This window comes from Somniosus microcephalus, chromosome 9 (assembly GCF_052327205.1).
Source record: "Somniosus microcephalus isolate GS21.2 chromosome 9, FLI_Smic_1.0, whole genome shotgun sequence".
NCBI lineage: Eukaryota > Metazoa > Chordata > Chondrichthyes > Squaliformes > Somniosidae > Somniosus > Somniosus microcephalus.
In genome coordinates, this window is record NC_140995.1 from 114,357,197 (window position 1) to 114,377,266 (window position 20,070).

At 44.6% G+C, this 20,070-nt stretch overlaps 1 protein-coding gene across 1 annotated transcript in view; it reads left to right on the plus strand.

Annotated features, from left to right (window-relative positions):
- Positions 1-20,070, plus strand: part of LOC147112608 (fibronectin type III domain-containing protein 4-like) — a 347,906-nt gene that overhangs the window by 300,402 nt on the left and 27,434 nt on the right. The window contains exon 4 of the mRNA XM_085997029.1: positions 5,005-5,094. Coding sequence (XP_085853155.1) covers positions 5,005-5,094 — 90 coding nt within the window. The remainder of the gene's footprint in view (positions 1-5,004; positions 5,095-20,070) is intronic.

Here is a 20,070-nt window from a genome sequence, read left to right on the forward strand (position 1 = left end):
CCTTTGGAACTACTCACAAATGCTTTTATTGTAAAAATGTTGCAAATCATGATTTTTAGTTTGCAAACCAGACATTCCTGACAACAACACCCCTTTAAAACGAGGAATGACACACACATTGGTGGGTGGTATTGTGTCCGTGTGTTAATGGAGACACGGAATGCAGGAGTTGGTTTAACAGGTGTTTACTGAACAAAGTCTGGAGGTGAACTAAAAGATACAAGACACTATACAGGGTTATATACCCGAGTGGTCACTACCGGTATTACAGTACACAGGGGCTCTTAAAAAGGTACATACACTACAATTCCTCCCCTTTTAGATAATTGGTACATAACATTTTAAGTAATCATTAATTAACATGTTTACAAGAACAATAATCTACACATTTGCTGCAGTTAATCAATTATAAGTCAGTCTCTCTGGAGGCTTCCTGACTCGGTCCGGATAACGCCTCGGTGGTGTAGTAGTTTTCAGTGGTGTAGTAGGTTCTTTTGGCAAGGTCGATTCGGCTTGAATGCCAGTGTCGGGTTCATCTGGTTCCAGTATCACCGGATCGGAGGTAGATACTATGGGTATCTCTGCTTCATCATTAGGCGTATAGAGTTGTGGTGTAGGTTGTCCCTTTTCGGATGACTCTATGATCTGGTCAGCATGGCGCCTTATTATGCTTTCTCCAATGTCCACGGTATACATCAGCGGTCCTAGTCATGTGCAGATAGTTCCAGGCTGCCATTTCTCGGTACGGTAGTCCCGGGCCAAAACTTGTTGACCTATCTGGAAGGTTCTAGTTCGCCTTTCATTCATGCCTTGAAATTGCCGGTTCTCTACGTCCCTGCTGATGTTTGGCTTGATCAAATCCAGCCGGCATCTTAGTCTTCTATTGAAAAACATCATGGCGGGAGTTTGGTTTGTAACCACGTGTTGCATTCCTGTACGCAAACAAGAAGTTATCTACCTTATGTTGTAGATTTATGTCTTCATTACCCATGGCCTTTATGGCCTTCTTGAAGGTCTGGACAAACCTTTCAGCTAATCCATTGGTGGCGGGATGGTATGGGGCGGACGTGTAGTGCTTAACCCCATTGTTTTTTTTAAGAACTTCCTGAATTCTTCGGACACAAATTGCGGTCCATTATCAAAACAGATCTGTTCAGGCAGCCCATTCCTGGCAAATATGGTCCTTAATACTGTGATGGTTTTTTCCGTGGTGGTGGAGGACATCTTTATTACCTCCGGCCACTTGGAGTGTGCATCAACCGCGATTAAGAACATTGAGTCCATAAATGGACCAGCAGTCGATATGTACCCTTTGCCATGGAGATGAGGGCCACTCCCATGGATGTAGAGGGGCTTGTGGTGGGGCGTTTTGGACCTTCTGGCATCCTAGACAGCTCTTGGTCATTTCTTCGATGTCTCCATCGATACCTGGCCACCATACAAACGCTCTGGCTAGGTTCTTCATTTTCACTCCACCCAGATGTCCCTCGTGAAGCTCCTTTAGCACTTTATCCTGGAGTTTGGGTGGAATCACCACTCTGGATCCACACATCAAGGTTCCTCGGCACACTGACAGCTGTTCTCTTCTTTGCGAGAATGCTGGCAACAGTGGTTCGCCATGTGCTGGTCATCCCTTCACCGTTAAATCGTAGACTCGAGAGAGAGAGTCGGGTCATTTCTCGTTTCCTTTTCAATGGTAGAATTTGTTACTGGTAGACATTCCATTATGGTTGAGTGGAACATCTCCACTGGGTCCACTGTAGGTGCCTCTTCTACCGTTGGCAATGGTAGGCGCGATAAACCGTCAGCATTCCCATGCTGTTTTGATCCTTTGTATTCTATGTCATATTGGTGTGCCCCTAGGAAAAGGGACCACCTCTGTAGCCTTTGCGCTGTCATAATGGGAACGCCCTTTTTAGGGTTGAATATGGAGACAAGGGGTTGATGGTCAGTCAACAAGGTAAATTTTTGTCCGTGTAGGTAGTGGTTGAATTTCTTCACTCCCCACACTAGGCCGAGTGCTTCCCTGTCGATCTGGGCATAGTTACGCTCAGCTGAGTTCAATGAGCATGACGCAAAAGCTATCGGCCGCTCCGAGCCATCAGGGAATCTATGCGATAATACCGCTCCTATGCCGTAAGGGGATGCATTGCACACCAGTCTGATTGGCAGTGATGGGTTGTAATGAGCCAACACTTCCTTGGACGTGATCAAGCCTTTGCATTTATGGAAGGCACGTTTACAGTCTTCGCTCCATTTCCAAATTACTCCCATTTGTAGCAGTGCGTTAAGAGGGTGCAGAACGGTTGACAAGTTTGGTAAAAGTTTATGATAGTAATTTATCAATCCTAGGAACGACCTTAATTGTGAGACATTTTCAGGTGCTGGGGCTTTTATGACCGCTTCAATTTTTTCAGGTGACTTATGCAACCCTTCTTCGTTAATTATATGGCCACAATATGATATTTGTTTCTGGAAAAATTCGCACTTGGGGCGATTTGCTCATAGGCCCCGTTCTCTCAGCCTAGTGAGCACCTGCTCCAAATTGGCAAGGTGCTCATTGTCGTTTTCTCCTGTTACAAGGATGTCGTCTAGGTAGCATTGAGTCCCCGGAATCCCTTGCAGGACTTGCTCCATAGCTCTTTACCAGATAGCTGGAGCTGATGCTACTCCGAAAACCAGTTGATTGTACTGGTACAGGCCTTTGTGTGTGTTTATCGTGAGATACTTTTTAGAGGCCTCCTCAACCTCCATCTGTGCCAAGTCAATTTTGGTGAAATGTTTCCCTTCAGATAGTGAGGCGAAAATATCTTCTATCCTCGGAAGAGGATACTGTACCGTGTGAAGGACCGGGTTTACAGTCACCTTGAAGTCCCCACAGATGCGAATTTTTCTCTGTTCTTCAGATTTATCATTATTCAACGTTTTCTTCATGACCGGGACGATGGGTGTTGCCCACTCGCTCCAATCTACCTTGGATAACACGCCTGCCTTTTCCAAATTCTCCAGCTCTGCCTCGACTGCTGGACGAATTGCGTATGGCACCGGCCTTGCCTTAAAAAACTTGGGAATTGCCGCATCTTCCACTTTTATTGAGGCGGTGACGCCTTTCAAGGTTCCTAGTTTCTGTTGAAACACTTCTTTGGCGTTGGCCAAGATGTCTTTTAATCGTTCAGGTATGACGTCATCATCATTTTTTTACTTACTGGTCACCGTCAGTGCCTGAATGGAGTGCCAGTCTAAACGTATCTTCCTGATCCATTCACGTCCCAACAGCGGTGGAATCACCACTCTGGATCCACACATCAAGGTTCCTCAGCACACGGACAGCTGTTCTCTTCTTTGCGAGAATGCTGGCAACAGTGGTTCGCCATGTGCTGGCCATCCCATCCTCGTCGCCACTGTTGTGTCCGTGTGTTAATGGAGACACGGAATGCAGGAGTTGGTTTAACAGGTGTTTACTGAACAAAGTCTGGAGGTGAACTAAAAGATACAAGACACTATACAGGCTTATATACCCGAGTGGTCACTACTGGTACTATAGTACACAGGGGCTCTTAAAGGTACATACACTACAAGTGGAATGATGATATTGACATGTTACATCACTAGCTGTGATCGACAGCCTGGTGCAAACGGGCGAGCTTTTTATTTCTAGTTTTCTTTCCATTTCTGCCGCATGTACTGACTTATGATGGGGTATCTAACCTAAGTGGTTGGGCTTCATCTGACAGCATAGATGGTGATGGTCAGCAGGTAATTTGACTATGGATCATACATGCCAACTTGGAAACTAGCAAAAGCTGACCAAAACCTTTGAGCTGCTGACTCAAAAACAGCCCAGACCATGTGAACACAAGTAATGACACTGCAAACTGCAGTAGGACACGTGATTGTTGTAACTTAAGCTTCAGGTTCAGCAAGAAGAAGTTGTATTTATGTCGCACCTTTACTGTAAAAAATAATTCTAGAGTGCTTTTCAAATGGAGAATAGGTGGGGGGGGGCGGGGCGGTGATGGTGGCAAAAAATGGTGGGAGAGATTAGAAGGGATTGCCAAAAGCTTGGTCAAAATTACATAGAATTTACAGCACAGGAACAGGCCAGTCAGCCCAACTGGTCTATGTCGGTGTTTATGCTCCACACGAGCCTCCTCCCACTCTACTTCATCTAACCCCATCAGCATATCCTTGTATTCCCATCTCCTTCAAGTATTTGTCTAGCTTCCCCTTAAATGCTATTCACCTCAATGACTCCATGTGGTAACAAGTTCCACAAAATTAAGTTTTAAGAAGATTTTTAAATGAGAGAGAGAAGTAGAGGGGCGCAGGGACTTAGAAGCAAGTTGAAAAGACTCAATAAGGCAGCAGGCTACAGCAAATAAAAAAACATTGTAAATGTTGGAAATCTGAAATACAAAACAGTAAATGCAGGAAATACACAATTGATCAGTCAGCGTCTGTAAACAGAAAAGGCGAATTCATGTTTCAAGTGTATACTCTTTGTCAGAACTGCACCCGAAAACATAAGCAAACAGTTTAATAATTTTGGAAAAACTAGAGAGAAAAAGTTGGAGGGGGAACACTGATGCTCCGTAGAATGTGCTAGGATATGCTGCTTGTAAGCGCTGTCGACTCCGCCATGCCTGTTTATTGATGGATGTGGATGAAAACCCCCAGGCAGTGCCCATCATTGACGGAGGAATTTAGTCGTGCCTTTTTGGGAACCGATAAATTTTGGGAGCATTGTTTCCAAGAATGTTCATATGTAACAATATGCTCAATTAAAAACAGAAAATGCTGGAGATACTCAGCAGGTCAGGCAGCATCTGTGAAGAGGGAAACAAAGCATTTTGTTTTTATTTCAGATTTCCAGCATCTGCAGTATTTTCTTTTTGTAATATGCTCAATTGTTTATTGTGTTGAAATCCATATGAAATTAGCCTTCCTCGTTATACTTGTTGCTGGATTTTGTGTCCTAAGCACTTTGCTTTTCCTTGTCTGCAGACGACCCAACAGTGCAGGAAATGCATAGGAACATGCCATTGCAGACAGGAGAGATGATCATTATCGTGACAGTTCTGATCATGTGGGCAGGTAATTAGCTCCTGTGTTCTGTCTGTCACACTTCTGCTAACTAAGTTATTTATTTGTGTAGAGTATATATTTATTGATTTATTTAAGCCAAAATTGATGAGTAGTGGCTAGCTGGCAATGCCCTTTGGGTCTGAGTGATGTTGTTGTGTCACCAATGCCCCCACGTCACTCCTCTATTGCTTTAACTTCTCTCTCTGCCTGTGGGGAAACTCCATGGGCTCCAAGCAACACCTTCCAGTGATGACCAAGATCAGGTATTCACCATGTGGAGAACAGTTGTCACCAATTCCATATCCGTTCACTCTGTGATGCACTGATCTATTCTTCTCTGGTTGTTAACATAAGCAAAAATCATCAGTCCAACTATAAACTAGGGAAACCGAACTTTTAGAGTGAATTTAACAACTGGAGGAAAATACACCCAACAGTGTGTTAGATCACTAGCATACTGTGCCACTATGTCACCTAGGGTACACAGACTGAAAGTATAGCAATGTGATACTTCATTGGTGAACCCAGATATCATTATTTTTCACTAAGTAAGTTATTTAATGTTCTACAATGGTCTAACTATGAAACTGTTTTGTGATTATGTTTAAATATGTTATAACTATATGGTGTCAAAGATGAAATAATCTAATCACAGGGAGATAATGGTCATAATCACACATGAAACGTAAGGAACAGTTTTTGAACAAAGTCACAATCGAAAAACTCATTGTTACTGACTAGGTTAAAAATTAGAGAAAATGTTAACTGATGCTTTTCTGAAGTAAGGTCCAGGTTTATGAGACAAGGTGTAAATGATATATAAAATCTCTCAGCTGATTACATGACCAAGCCACTAAGTATAATGCAGCTTTAAGGTACATCCTGGAGTCAAATATCAGGGTAAATGATCCCCTGGTTGCATAGTCATTGTAATGCTCGTGAAGTTTTCTTCTACTCCGTAGGGGTAATTTTCAACTAATTCCTGCCCATTTCTCGCCTGAAAAATGAGCGGGCAGGCGTGGAAAATGGGGGGAGGGGCACCTTGGCTGCCCCTTGGACGTCCAAGGTTCACCTGAGGCAATTTTAAGGTGGGCCTGTAAATGGGCGCAAAACACATCCACCCAAAATAGGCAGGAGGCCTGTAAATTGGCGCACAACACACCCACCCAAAATAGGCGGGAGGCCTGCTTACATATGCAAATTAGGGTCCAATGCCAGTAGTAGGACTCCATTTGCAATTTCAGGTACTAATAGGCAGATCATGCACCGTATATGCTCCGCCCATTTGTAGCAAATAATAAGCAGTCTAACTGGTGGTTCTTAAAGGGGCCGCTGGAGGCCACTCCAAAAACAGCAGGAATGCTTCCCACGATCCCACAAAAATACTGCCTCAGACACCTCCCCTCCACCAGCTCCTTCACTAATCACGTCTGCCTCAGCTTGCCCATGGAGCCACTAATTTCTTGCCCCCACCCCTCAGCCCCTGGTGTGGTGAGCTTCCTGCTAGTGCTCACTGAACACTCAGTAACTCGGCAAAATTATGCCGATGAGGCCCGACCCTGAAAATGGTTTGAGCCTTCCGATGCTGGTTTCGACGGCAGTGCAAGACCCTTCACCGACTTCACCTCCGTTTTGAGCAAAAGTTAAAAATCACCCCTTGGTTTTAGGCTGCAGCCGAACATGCTTACAGTTTCTTTAGCTCATATCATACAAAGGAAATCTTCACAAGTGCAATGACGATCCTGCTACACATTGGCCCCGATACTAACGGGGAGGGTGCGGGGGACACAGTAGCTTGGGGAAATCCCGGCCAGACCGGGGACCTGGAGGCCCAGCTGACCTTGACGGCAGGGCCTCATTTAAATAACGTGCTGTAGCCTCCCACCCGACAGCCAGCCAAATGGACAGCCTGGCCGGCGGGTGGGAGCACAAGCAAGCGACAGGAGGCTGCAGCAGTCGGGGACCCATGTAGATGGTCCCCGGCAGTCAGTAGATGCTGAAGACTCCAGGCCTTGATCGGGGCTTGAGGGCTGCCATCGAGGGGTGGGGGAGCGAGGACATCGGGGCTAGCGGAGGCCAAAGACTTCCTTGTGAGGCCTGTGGGAACACTTCTACTCCTCCTGGCCTACAAGAAGTGCTAAAAGGATCTGATCTTCAGCACTTACCTTGGTCAGTCGGCACCTCCCACCTCTGATCTGCTGCCGGGCCTCCCCTTCACTTACTGTTAAATTTAAGTCACAGCGTCGATGATGTCATCGGGCCACGACTTTTGAATGTTAATTAGGCCCTCGACAGCCTTTTTCAGGAGCCTCGTCGAAAGGCTGATTTGTGTTTGTCGTGAGGGGGAAGTTAAAATCGAGACCCATCCAGAGGAATTCTTACCCCTTAACGAGGAGCATGTTATAGCGAGAATCCTGGTCCAAAATAATTCACAGGCTTTCAGAGAATTATTTTAGGGACATAAAATGGATACTTTTCTTATATATTTCCCTGTTTGAGGATTGTGAACCTGCTGAGCTTTCATGAAAATGAACGCACACTCTCAAATGGCTGTTTAAAATAAGAAAATACAGACGCCCATATTTTCCGATCTCTACGGGTGGGTACGCGCCATGTACACGCCCATAGGGACATTGGAAATGCCGATTTCAGGCATGCGAAGCGCATGCGCTGAAAACCGGCACTTCCGATCTGTCAGGAATGGTCTTGACAGATCGGACGCCTGCCCTGGAGAAGGGCCTCTGCGGGTGGCGAGTTCCGCTTTCTGCAGAACCTCTGCCCACTGAAATCACTTAAAAATCTTAAGCATAAGAGTTAAAAAAGTTTTAAAAAAAATTTCACTCATTTATAATTTAAGATTATTTTTAGCCCCGTAAAAAAATTCAATTATTTTTTCATAATATTAAATTTTTGTTTAAAATATTTAATTTATGTAATTTTAACTCATTTTAAAAACGTGATGGTTTTTCTAAAATGTATTTAATGTTTTAGTGTCTTTTTTCAGTGATCCCCATTCATACTTTTGACAGGTCTATCTGTCAAAAGTATGAAGGGGGATTCCCTTCTTTCATTGGCTCGCCTGGCCCACGTGATCCCAGGGACGCTTGCGAACTGCCTGCGCCTCGAGGATACCTGGGTCTCTGCACATTTCGACTATGGACTGGCCCAGGATCTGAAATGGCCAGACCTCGGGAGCCCTCAGGTAAGGGCGTAAATTTTTTCCCGATAGGAGGCATCCGCACGCAGGAAGCCTCCTATCAGAAAATACGGGTCAGTGTTTTCCTTGAAGAAAGCAAGTGCTTGTGAATTGAGCTGTTTGAGGTTTTCCTTTGGGCAGAAAAATAAAAAGGGGAAAAACAAATGCTCAAGGGAAAGATTTCCACTTCTGACACTGCTTATAGTTATTCCTGCCGGACATCTGCAGATGATGTGTACATTTATTATGCAAACCTGATAGTATTGAGCCACATTAGGGGGGAAAAATTGGGTTGATTTGCACCTCTCGTTCTCGCCCCTGGTTTGGGGGGGTAACGGGGCGCAAATCCCCTAGCGCCCAGGCGCGCCACCGCTAACGGCTCCCGCAAAATTCAGCAGGAGGTTAGCGGCGGCGGTAGCCGGTGGAGCCCCGCATTGCTGCGCCGCCGCCGATGACATCATCGCCATGCGCAGCGCCCTGCTTGCGCCCCGGCCGCAAATCTCCCTTGCGCCCCCTGACCTATCACTGGACGATATGTCCAACCGAGTCAGGGGGCATTTTTGCAGTGGTGGTGGCACTTGTAAAAGGGGCAGGTGTCGGGCGGTCATTTTTTTTGGCTGACTGCCAGCATCTGCCCCCTATCCCTTTTTTTCTTGGGGTGCCGGGCTGTTTTCATGGCACCCTGCTCCCCGGTGGTCTAGCATGGTCCCAGTGCGTGCAGCACTAGGCCCCTCCCCTTTAATCAGGGGATGGAGGCCTGCAATGACGAGGCACTACGTGCAGACACGCAAAGTGCTGTTGCATGTAGCGCGCGATCTTCAGTTGTAGCGCCCCAAGAAGGAGGTAGAGCTCTTCCAGCTTGGGGCGCTACAACTGAATTTCCGGCGAAGGGGCGCCAACTTTTTTGGGGCACTAAAATTTGTCCCCGGTGACGTTAGCGCCACCCAATTTTTCCCTGAAGCCTTATTTGCTGACATCCTTAAAAGCACATGATGGAAGATCTAGCACTGTCAATTATTCAAACTCAGTTTTCCTTTTGATCGTCCATTACCAAACATTTGGTTTAATCTACCAATTTGTCAAATTCCACGTGGAAAATTTAGCTCATGTAATAAATGGGCAAGATTTATGCTATCAAGGAAATATTGGAGCCGATTTTCTCGTGGGCCCTGTCACTGAATGCTAGTTAGGCACGTCTCATTTGAAGTACTGAACCCAAGTGGATTTGCAGGTTCAGATCATTTGCATGGTCCAGAAGCTCTTCCTGTAGAATCTCACCTTCTGGCATGGACTGCCACGTGGATGTAGGGAGGAAAGCCCAATGCTACATTAGGCCTGAGAAAATAGCATCCAGAAGGTCTCCAGCACTGATCCCTGGCCTGACATAGAAACATAGAAACACAGAAGATAGGAGCAGGAGTAGGCCATTCGGCCCCTCGAGCCTGCTCCGCCATTTAATGAGATCATGGCTGATCATCCAAATTCAGTACCCTGCCCCTGCTTTCTCCCCATATCCCTTGATCCCTTTAGCCTTAACAAATATATCTAACTCCTTCTTGAATATATTTAATGAATTGGCCTCAACTGCTTTCTGTGGTAGAGAATTCCACAGGTTCACCACTCTCTGATTGAAGAAATTCCTCCTCATCTCAGTCCTAAATGGCTTACCCCTTATCCTTAGACTGTGACCACTGGTTCTGGACTCCCACGCCATCGGGAACATCCTTCCTGCATCTAGTCTGTCTAGTCCTGTTAGAATTTTATAAGTTGCAAGGAGATCCCCTCTCATTCTTCTAAACTCTAGCAAATATAAGCCTAATCGACCCAATCTCTCTTCATACGTCATTCCTGCCATCCCAGGTATCAGTCTGGTGAATCTTTGCTGCACTCCCTCCATGGCAAGAACATCCTTCCTCAGATAAGGCGACCAAAACTGCACACAATACTCAAAGTGTGGTCTCACCGAGGCCCTGTACAACTGCAGCAAGACATCCTTGCTCCTGTACTCGAATCCGCTCGCTATGAAGACCAGCATACCATTTGCCTTCTTAACTGCCTGCTGCACCTGCATGGTTACCTTCAGTGACTGGTGCACAAGGACACCCAGGCCCCGTTGCACTTCCCCTTTTCCCAATCTATTGTCGTTCAGATAATAATCTGCCTTCCTGTTTTTGCCACCAAACTGGATAGCCTCGCATTTATCCAGATTATACTGCATCTGCCATGCATCTGCCCAATCGCCCAACCTGTCCAAATCGTACTGGAGTTTCTCTGTATTCTCTTCACAGCACACACGCCCACCCAGCTTTGTGTCATTTGCAAATAGGAGATATTTCATCTAGTTCCCTCGTCTAGATCATTAATATATATTGTGAATAACTGGGGTCCTAGCACCGATCCTTGCTGTACCCCACTAGTCACTGCCTTACACTCGGAAAAAGACCCGTTTATTCCAACTCTTTGCTCCCTGTCTGCCAACCAGTTTTCTATCCAAATCAGTACTTTACCCCCAATCCCACGTGCTTTAACTTTGCACGCTAGTCTCTTATGCGGGACCTTATCTAAAGCCTTCTGAAAGTCCAAATACACCACATCCACTGGTTCTCCCTTATCTATTCTACCAGTTACATCCTCACAAAATTCCAGTCGATTAGTAAAGCATGATTTACCTTTTGTAAGTCCATGTTGACTTTGTCTGATCCTGTCACTGTTTTCCAAGTGCTCTGCTATTACATCTTTTATAATGGACTCTAGCATTTTCCCCACTACCGATGTCAGGCTTACCGGTCTATAATTCCCCAGTTTTTCTCTACCACCTTTTTTAAATAGTGGGGTTACATTAGCTACACTCCAATCCATGGGAACTGTTCCAGAGTCTATAGAATTTTGGAAGATGACCAGCAATGCATCTGCTATTTCTAGGGCCACTTCCTTAAGTACCCTAGGATGTAGATTATCAGGCCCTGGGGATTTATCGGCCTTCAATCCCATCAATTTCCCTAACACCATTTCCCTACAAATACTGAATTCATTCAGTTCCTCCCTCTCATTAGACCCTACGTTCCCCGACATCACTGGGAGTTTATTTGTGTCCTCTTTTGTGAAAACAGAACCAAAGTATGTATTTAATGGGTCTGCCATGTCTTTGTTCCCCATTATAAATTCACCTGATTCTGACTGCAAGGGACCTATGCTTGACTTTACCAATATTTTACTCTTCACATATCTATAGACGCTTTTACAGTCAAGTTTTATTTTCCCTGAAAGCTTACTCTCATACTCTTATTTCCCCCCTCTTAATTAATCCCTTTGTCCTCCTTTGCTGAATCCTAAACTGCTCCCAATCCTCAGGTTTGCTGCTTTTACTGGCCAATTTATATGTCCTCTCCTTGGATCTTATGCTATCCCTAATTTCCCTTGTTAGCCAATGTTGAGTCACCTTCTTTGTTTTATTTTTATGCCAAACAGGGATGAACAAATTCTGTAGTTCACCCATGTGATCTTTAAATGTTTGTCATTGCCTATTCACTGTCAACCATTTAAGTAACATTCCCCAATCCATCCTAGCCAACTCGCGCCTCATACCATCATATTTTCCTTTATTTAAATTCAGTACCCAAGTCTCTGAATCAACTACTTCACTCTCCATCTTAATGAAGAATTCTATCATATTATGATTGCTCTTCCCCAAGGGGCCTCACACAACAAGATTGCTAATTAATCCTTTCTCATTACATAATACCCAGTCTAAGATGGCCTGATCTCTAGTTGGTTCCTCAACATATTGGTCCAGGAAACCATACCGTATACACGCTAGGAATTCCTCTTCCACAGTATTGTTACTAATTTGGTTAGACCAATCTATATGTAGATTAAAGTCACCCATGATAACTACTGTGCCCTTATTGCACGCATCTCTAATTTCCCATTTAATTCCATCCCCAACCTCCACATTACTGTGTGGGGGTCTGTATACAACTCCCACTAACATTTTCTGCCCCTTGGTATTTCTCAGCTCTACCCATACAGATTCCACATCATCAGAGCTAATATCCTTCCTTACTATTGTGTTAATCTCCTCTTTAACCAGTAATGCTACCCCACCACCTTTTCCTTTTTGCCTGTCCTTCCTGAATATTGAATACCCCTGGATGTTGTATTCCCAGCCTTGGTCACCCTGGAGCCATGTTTCCGTAATCCCAATTATATCATATTCTTTTACATCTATTTACACAGCTTATTCATCCACCTTATTACGAATGCTCCTCGCATTAAGACACAAAGCCTTCAGGCTTGTTTTTTAACACTCTTAGACCTTTTAGAATTATTGTTTACTGCGGCCATGTTTGATTTACACCCTTGATTTCTCTGATTTCCACTTTTGCTTTTCTCCTTCCTGTCTTTTGCTTCTATCCTTGCTTCCCTTTCCTCTGTCTCCCTGCACAGGTTCCCAATCCCCTGCCATTTTAGTTTAAACCTTCCCCAACAGCACCAGCAAACACTCCCCCTAGGACATCGGTCCTGGTCCTGCCCTGGTGCAAACCTTCCAGTTTGTACCGGTCCCACCTCCCGCAGAACCGGTTCCAATGTCCCAGGAATTTGAATCCCTCCCCCTTGCACCATTCTTCTAGCCACATATTCATCTGAAATATCCTTCTATTTCTACTCTGACTAGCACGTGGCACTGGTAGCAATCCTGAGATTACTACCTTTGAGGTCCTATTTTTTAATTTACCTCCTAACGCCCTATATTCAGCTTTTAGGACCTCATTCCGTTTTTTACCTATATCGTTGGTACCTATATGCACCATGACAACTGGCTGTTCACACTCCCCCTCCAGAATGCCCTGCAGCCGCTCCGAGACATCCTTGACCCTTGCACCAGGGAGGCAACATACCATCCTGGAGTCTCATTTGCGGTCACAGAAACGCCTATCCATTCCCCTTACAATAGAATCCCCTATCACTATAGCTCTCCCGCTCTTTTTCCTCCCGTCCCGTGCAGCAGAACCACCCATGGTGCCAGGAAGTTGTTTGCTGCTGCCTTCCTCCGATAAGCCATCCTCCCCAACAATATCCAAAGCGGTATATCTGTTTGAGAGGGGGATGGCCACAGGGGACCCCTCCACTACCTGCCTGCGCCTACTACTCTGCCTCACGGTCACCCATTCCCTTCCTGCCTGTGCCGTCTTTACCTGCGTTGTGACCAACTGATTAATCGTGATATCCATGACATCCTCAGCATCGCGAATGCTCCAGTATGTATCCATTCGCAGCTCTAGCGCCGCAATGCGGTCTGCCAGTAGCTGCAGCTGGATACACTTCCCGCACACATGTGATTTCCCACATAGTGCAGGAGGAGCATGCACAGGGCCGAGCTTTGCTGCCATGACTTACCCTTTAATTAATTTAAATTAAATCAATACCACCAATTATACTACAATTACATGATATACTCAAGGGCCCTTGTTTCCTAGCACTCCCCACGACACAACAGAGACCTTAGAAACTATAACCACTAATTAAGACCTTCTAAACTTTATAAACTATGAACCTTAACTGTCAATCTATAGAGTAGTATAAGTACTCACCCAATCAGCTGCTTCCTCCTGCCCGTGTCACGTTTTGAATCGTGACGTGGCTCTGGAACACCGCTACTGGTCTGCGAGATTGGTAAGCCTCTGTAAAAAAGCTGGCAAAAGTGAGTTTAAATACTCACTGAACCTCCGCTCTCAACACTCCCGACACTGGCCTGTGAAAAAAAGCCCGCGGAAGTGAGTTTAAATACTCACTGAACCTCCACCCTCACTGCTCCCGAAAATGGCCTGTGAAAAAAAGCCCACGAAAGTGAGTGTAATACTTACTGAACCTCTTCTCTCACCGTTCCCGACAATGGATCCTGTCTAGCCCTCTTTAATCCCCTATTTGGAGATGCCTAGGTGTCGGGGCTGCTACCTAACACAAAATGGGCTCACCACCAATGAACTGAGCAAAATGAAGTGGGAGGACCTGGAACACCCATTCCATCTCAGGCCAATGTAAAGTAAAGAAGGACCTGCATTTATATAGCATCTTTCACAACTTCAGGACGTCCCAAAGTGTTTTACAGCCAATGAAGTACAAAGTGGTTGGCAACCCAGCTTCACAGGTCTCTACTCTTTTAGCCCAGGGAATAAGCATTCCTCAGACATCACAAGAAGATCAGACCCATTCTGTTGTTCTTTTTGTGGATGCCCAAACTGTTTTTTTTATAAACATTTAGAATATGGCGGTAATATTACTGCTCCAAAATAAGGTGATCCATGTGTGCGCCTGGCCCTGCCCAAACTGTTGTTTTTTGATAAACATTTAGGGGGGAAAATTGGGTTGCTTTGTGCCTCCTGTTAGCGCCCCGGGGGGCGTTAACGGGCTGCAAAGCCTCTAGTGTCTGGGCGCAGCGCCGCTAACGCCTCCCACGAAATTCAGCAGGAGGTTAACGGTGGTGGTAGCCAGCAGTGCCCTGTGGCGCTGCGCCTCCAGCAATGACGTCATAGCTGTGTGCAGCGCCCTACTTGCTGCAAACTTCAGTCACGCCCCCTGACCTACCACTGGACGATATGTCCGACAGGGTCAGGGTGGCGTTTTTGTGGCCGCGGCCCTAATTAAAGGGCAGGTGCCGGGTGGCCTTTTTTTTGGGCCGCCTGACAGCACCTACCCCCTCCTGCTTCTGCATGTGGGGTGCCGGCCGCGATCAGTCAGCTCAGTACTCCTCTTGAGTGCCAGGCTGTTTTTCCGGCACCCCTCTTCCCGGTGGTCCAGCAGGGCCCTGGTGCATGCTGCGCTAGGCCCCTCCCCTTTAATCAGGAGAGGGACGCCTGTAATATTGCTGCAATATTGAATGGTAGCGCCCCAGGAAGGAGGGGGAGCGCTTCCAGGGTGCTAACTTTTTTGGGGCGCTAAAGGTGGCGTGACCCAATTTTTCCCCCTTAGAGTATGGCAGTAATTCCAAAATAAGTTGCTCCATGTATGCACCTGTCCTTGAACAAAATGGTGTCACATTTGGCAGGTAATGTTATTGTCATACTCTAAAGGTTCATCAAATGTGCCTATTTGTTTGTAGGATGCTGCATTCTGTGTCTCAGCAAATACTTTGCTGTGTCCTGAGTAGTGTACAGCAGAAGCAGCTGGAGCCATAGTTACAAATGCCGGCCAAATGTTGGTCTAAAGGTGCATTTACTAGTATCTTCTACCACTTCCATATATACACAAACACAAGAAAAAAGAAAGGCCCATGACAAAACGTTACTCCTGAAGTATTGTCAAAACTTATCAGCTACTCCATGGGATAATCTGATATTTTTTATTTATGTTTTTAGATAGAAGGAGCAATATGACTGGTGGAAAATAGTAATAAAGGGAGGTGGTTTAATTTGAGAGCTGTCAGATCAGAGGAATGCATCAGAAGACACATCGGAGTACACGTCAATAATAAATAAAAGCTTGAATGGATATAGAGGAACAAAACAGTCAGGTCTAAAACAGGCTACTGCAAAAAACAAGATTTGTTTTAACATGCTAGAAAATGGCGGGGAATTGCATTGTGCAATAATAGCATACAAATGCATAGCACATTCATGTGGAATTGCTTTATTTGCTAATCTCACAGAATCATTCATCCATTTAAAATAAAAGGTTTACTATTGCTTTTAAAATAGTAGACAAATGAATATCATACACTGTTATCACACAGTGTTATCTCCAGCCCTTAGTTTTGAAAATGAAATAGTTAACTGTAAAAATCCCCATCTAATGGTGGAGAGGGTTGTGTACTGGGTACTGTGAGCTGCACTTCATTTCACAGAACAGTTCTTCGTTATTTCATCATACAGTGCACTATTTCCACAGTATCAGTTCTTCTGTGGATACAAATGTACCGTACAAAGGTTTAAATTTTCCTTCCGGTAATGGCTTTTTGTAATGTTATTACAAATCAGTGAAAAAAAAATGACAGAGTTGTTGGTTGTTAGGGACTATTTGCTGCATGCTGCGCTAATTTGAATGGAAGGCAGGGGGTTAATGCGTTAAGTTCATCCCATTCACATTTAATAATAAGATGATGCTGTGCAGCACAATAAAGGGAAATGTGGACATGTGTAGATGATGACTTTTAGGGTCATTACTGCAAATTTGCATTAAAAGCTATGAACAGATTCTCCATGTCTTCTCAGAGGACCACATTTAAAAATTGTGGGTCCCTGATGTAAAGAACTGAAATTAGAAGTTCCAACAAGAATGTGTTATAAATTGCACAGTTTTTGGGAGTTCCACAGCAGAGGTCAATGGCATACATAGATGGGGATGTGCAATAGGGAACAGTACTATAGCCATCTTATTCCTCAAGAGGCAGACTTAATTATTTAGGAGGAAGTTATGGCCTTGCTCGTAGAGAATTCTGTTTATGTCAGACATCTGAGGTACATTTTATTATATCATTTTTAGGAGTATGAAGGTCTGAAAAGCAGTTTAATATTCTTCATTATGTCATGTTGTGTCTGTCTCTCTGGAAGTGGATGGCCATGATTATGAAAATACTCTAGCAGAGGATTAATATTAAAACATGGGTGGCACTGTGACATGCCCAAGTACTTCTTGTTCATCAATGAGTCATGAATCAGAATTATTTAACCTATGGCTCAATGTAAACTCATCAAAATTTAAGTATCATTAATAAATTCATATATGTTCAGCCAATGTATGGATAAAAATGTTGCTCTTACAGCTTTGATTCAACCATCATCTAATTGAATGGCGGAACAGGCTTGAGGGGCTGGATAGCCTATGCCTGTTCCTGTGTTCTTAAAAGCCTTTCACATTGTGCTTTATCTTCCTTGCTTTCTATTTTGGTTCTCCCGAAGAGTTTCTGAATCTTATTCTCAGATTAGCCTTTGTCCTGTTCATAATCTTCATAGATACCCATGAGAAGAGGTTGAATGTGAGGACCAAGAAGATCTGGAATATTGCAAAAGGATAAGTAAAATCAGCACAGATAACTTGAAGTGGACTATGGCAGTTGCCACACAAATTCTGAGAAAGACAGCCATAAAAGGCACTAAACACAGTCATGTTTGTGTTTTCCCATATATGTGCACGCAAAAATTGCCAATAAGGCCTATAAATGAGTGCTTGCTTGCATTTTTATTGTGAGTAGTCATTACCAGCAAGTTAGCCTTTCACATGAGCCTTTGTCTCACTTTTGCGAATGATAGCGTACATCACTCCAGGTGACTGGCTGCAGACCTCCAATGGCATAGCACAGTTGAGCGTAACTTGTTTCAGCTTGCCCTTGAATCATCTCTGCTAGCTGCCTCTCATATATTTTCATTTTCAGAGCTCAACGTAGAAGATCTGCTTTCAGAGACACTCTATCTATTCTCACTACATGGCTGATCCAGCACATCTGAGAAATCAGCCTGAACATCAAATGACAGGACATAATGTCCAACATCAAAATTGTGACACAATTGAAGTGATGCTGATGTGGAGGTACCACATGTGCAACCTGTCAACTTCTTACATAATGCTTTCTGTTGCAAGTCAACCACTCGCTGCTACACAAATTATTAGTGATGATGGCTACTTAATAGCTATCAAGCTTGGTCTGCATCTTTACATTGCTGATCAAACAATTGCTTCCTGAAATGCTCAAAGGATGCACTCATTTTCTTGATATGGCCAGTAATCTCTTGGTCAATCATGCCACCATTGGCGTGGGCACTGCCCTGGTACACAAACTGCTTGATCACATTTAATTGTGTTCCGTTAATGCTGGACATACTGCTTGGACAGGACTGATTGATGCACGACCTTGATTTTCTTGAGGCCGGTTGTTACCCCAGTGGCTATGGTATTGTGATAAGTGATGAGTTGCAGCTCTTCCTCTGTGTGTGTGATGAGAACACAGTTGTTGGCAAAGAGCAGGTAATAGATTCTCCCCTCTTTCTCTTTGGTGCACACACAAAGTTGGTGATCGAAGTCAGCATCTCCAATTGTTGGCAACATTGTTGTTGAACTGCTGGCTGACCAATGTGAAAACAGTGTTAGAAAATACATTACAGGGAAATTCCATTTACAATGTACATCATTTGAACACAAATGTTATTGTGCCTACTTGCAAGTGAATTGTCTACTAAGGCAGCAAGAATTCAAACTTGTAAAAGTAGGGAAGGGGTCTTTTTGAGCTGGGAATGAACAGTGACCTACTGTTTAAGAAGCGCAATCTGTGGTCTGTCCTGACTAAACTGCTTTCACCCAACTTGGAATTATTGTTCCTGGGTTTCAGAGGGAAAACATTGATCAGATTTTCTGTTGCTGATTGTTGTTCATTATAAGAACTCCCTTTGCTGAGAGTTTCCTATTTGTCTATAACTCACGGCCACGAATATGGAATTTGCAGGGCTGTAATCAGAAAGAATTTGTTGCTTAGCTCAGCAAGAGCCTATTAAAACAAGCAGTCAAATCGACAAGGCATGATCCTTTAATGCTTCAAATGTATTTTGAATTTGTATTTCGATTTTCATCCTGTATGTAAATGCTTTTACTCAGAATGAAGAGCATGCAATGCAATTAGAATAAAGCCAGCTGAGCCAAGATCCTACAAATTGGTAAACACGTCTATTTAGTGCATTTAGTCGGCCTGTCTGGACACAATTTGCCAGAAGGCTCACTTGGTTTCATCAGAAGCTGTCCCTGCACACTGAGGTGGGGAACAGCGAGCTGCTTTCTTTTTCTTGCCAGATACATGACATAGCTGTTGCTCTGGGAATGCATAATGTATTCTGTCAATGTAGATTAAATGAAACATTGTTGAGGAACAGCTGTCTGACAGGTCATATATTAGTACATAAATCCACAACATATGATGCTACTATTCTATCTGTCAGCAAGTCTCATGCCTTTTCTAAATCATTTTCCCTGTAAATCATAAACGGCAAGCTGTGATTTTCACCCTTTTATTCATTTTCAATTTAGCGCATGAAACACTTTCTTTTTCCCCCATTGCATAACCTCACTTATTACCACCATGCACAAAAAGTCACAGTTCCTCAAAGCAACCATTGGTATTATTCAATTTTGAAATCAAATGTGGAACATTACCTCTACTGGAATTTTTCACATCTTTGTGGCTGAGATTAAGGGCAGGATTTTCATTGAGCCGTGGAGGTGGGATTGGAGGCGTGTGAGGGGTTAAAATCGCAAAAACTGGTGTGCGGGACCCCCCAAGCAATTTTAACTCAAGCGTGTCTGATGGCCCCGACTCCGTCCCGCATCCAACAGGCGGACTGGTCGTTAAGGCCCTTAACAAGCACTAAATGGCCTCTATAATCCTATTTTAAAAGGCCCTTGCGATTTTAACCCTTTTCCCACGTGAAACACACCTGGTGGGAAACACAACGGTGAAACCTGGCGGGAGCACTATTGGATTGCTGACTATCAGCTGCAGGTCAACCATTAAAGAGGAGATTTGATCAGCCATCATTTGCAGGTGGCAGGACTTAGTGGTCTCAGGTCTGGGGCAACTTTTAGAAGGCTTAACCACACCTGTGGAAGGTTGGAGCCTGACCCATCTCCAGTGTGACCTCCTGGGAAACCCCTCTCACCACCTTCCCTTAGCGCTTCCTCAACGGAGGCATATACCAGAAGCATGGGAGCCATCTATTTCCTTCCCATCTGGGCATTAGAGGAGCTCGAGCACCAACCGCAGCACCAGCAGAACCAGGAACAACAGCAGCACCAGCAACAGCAGCAGCAGC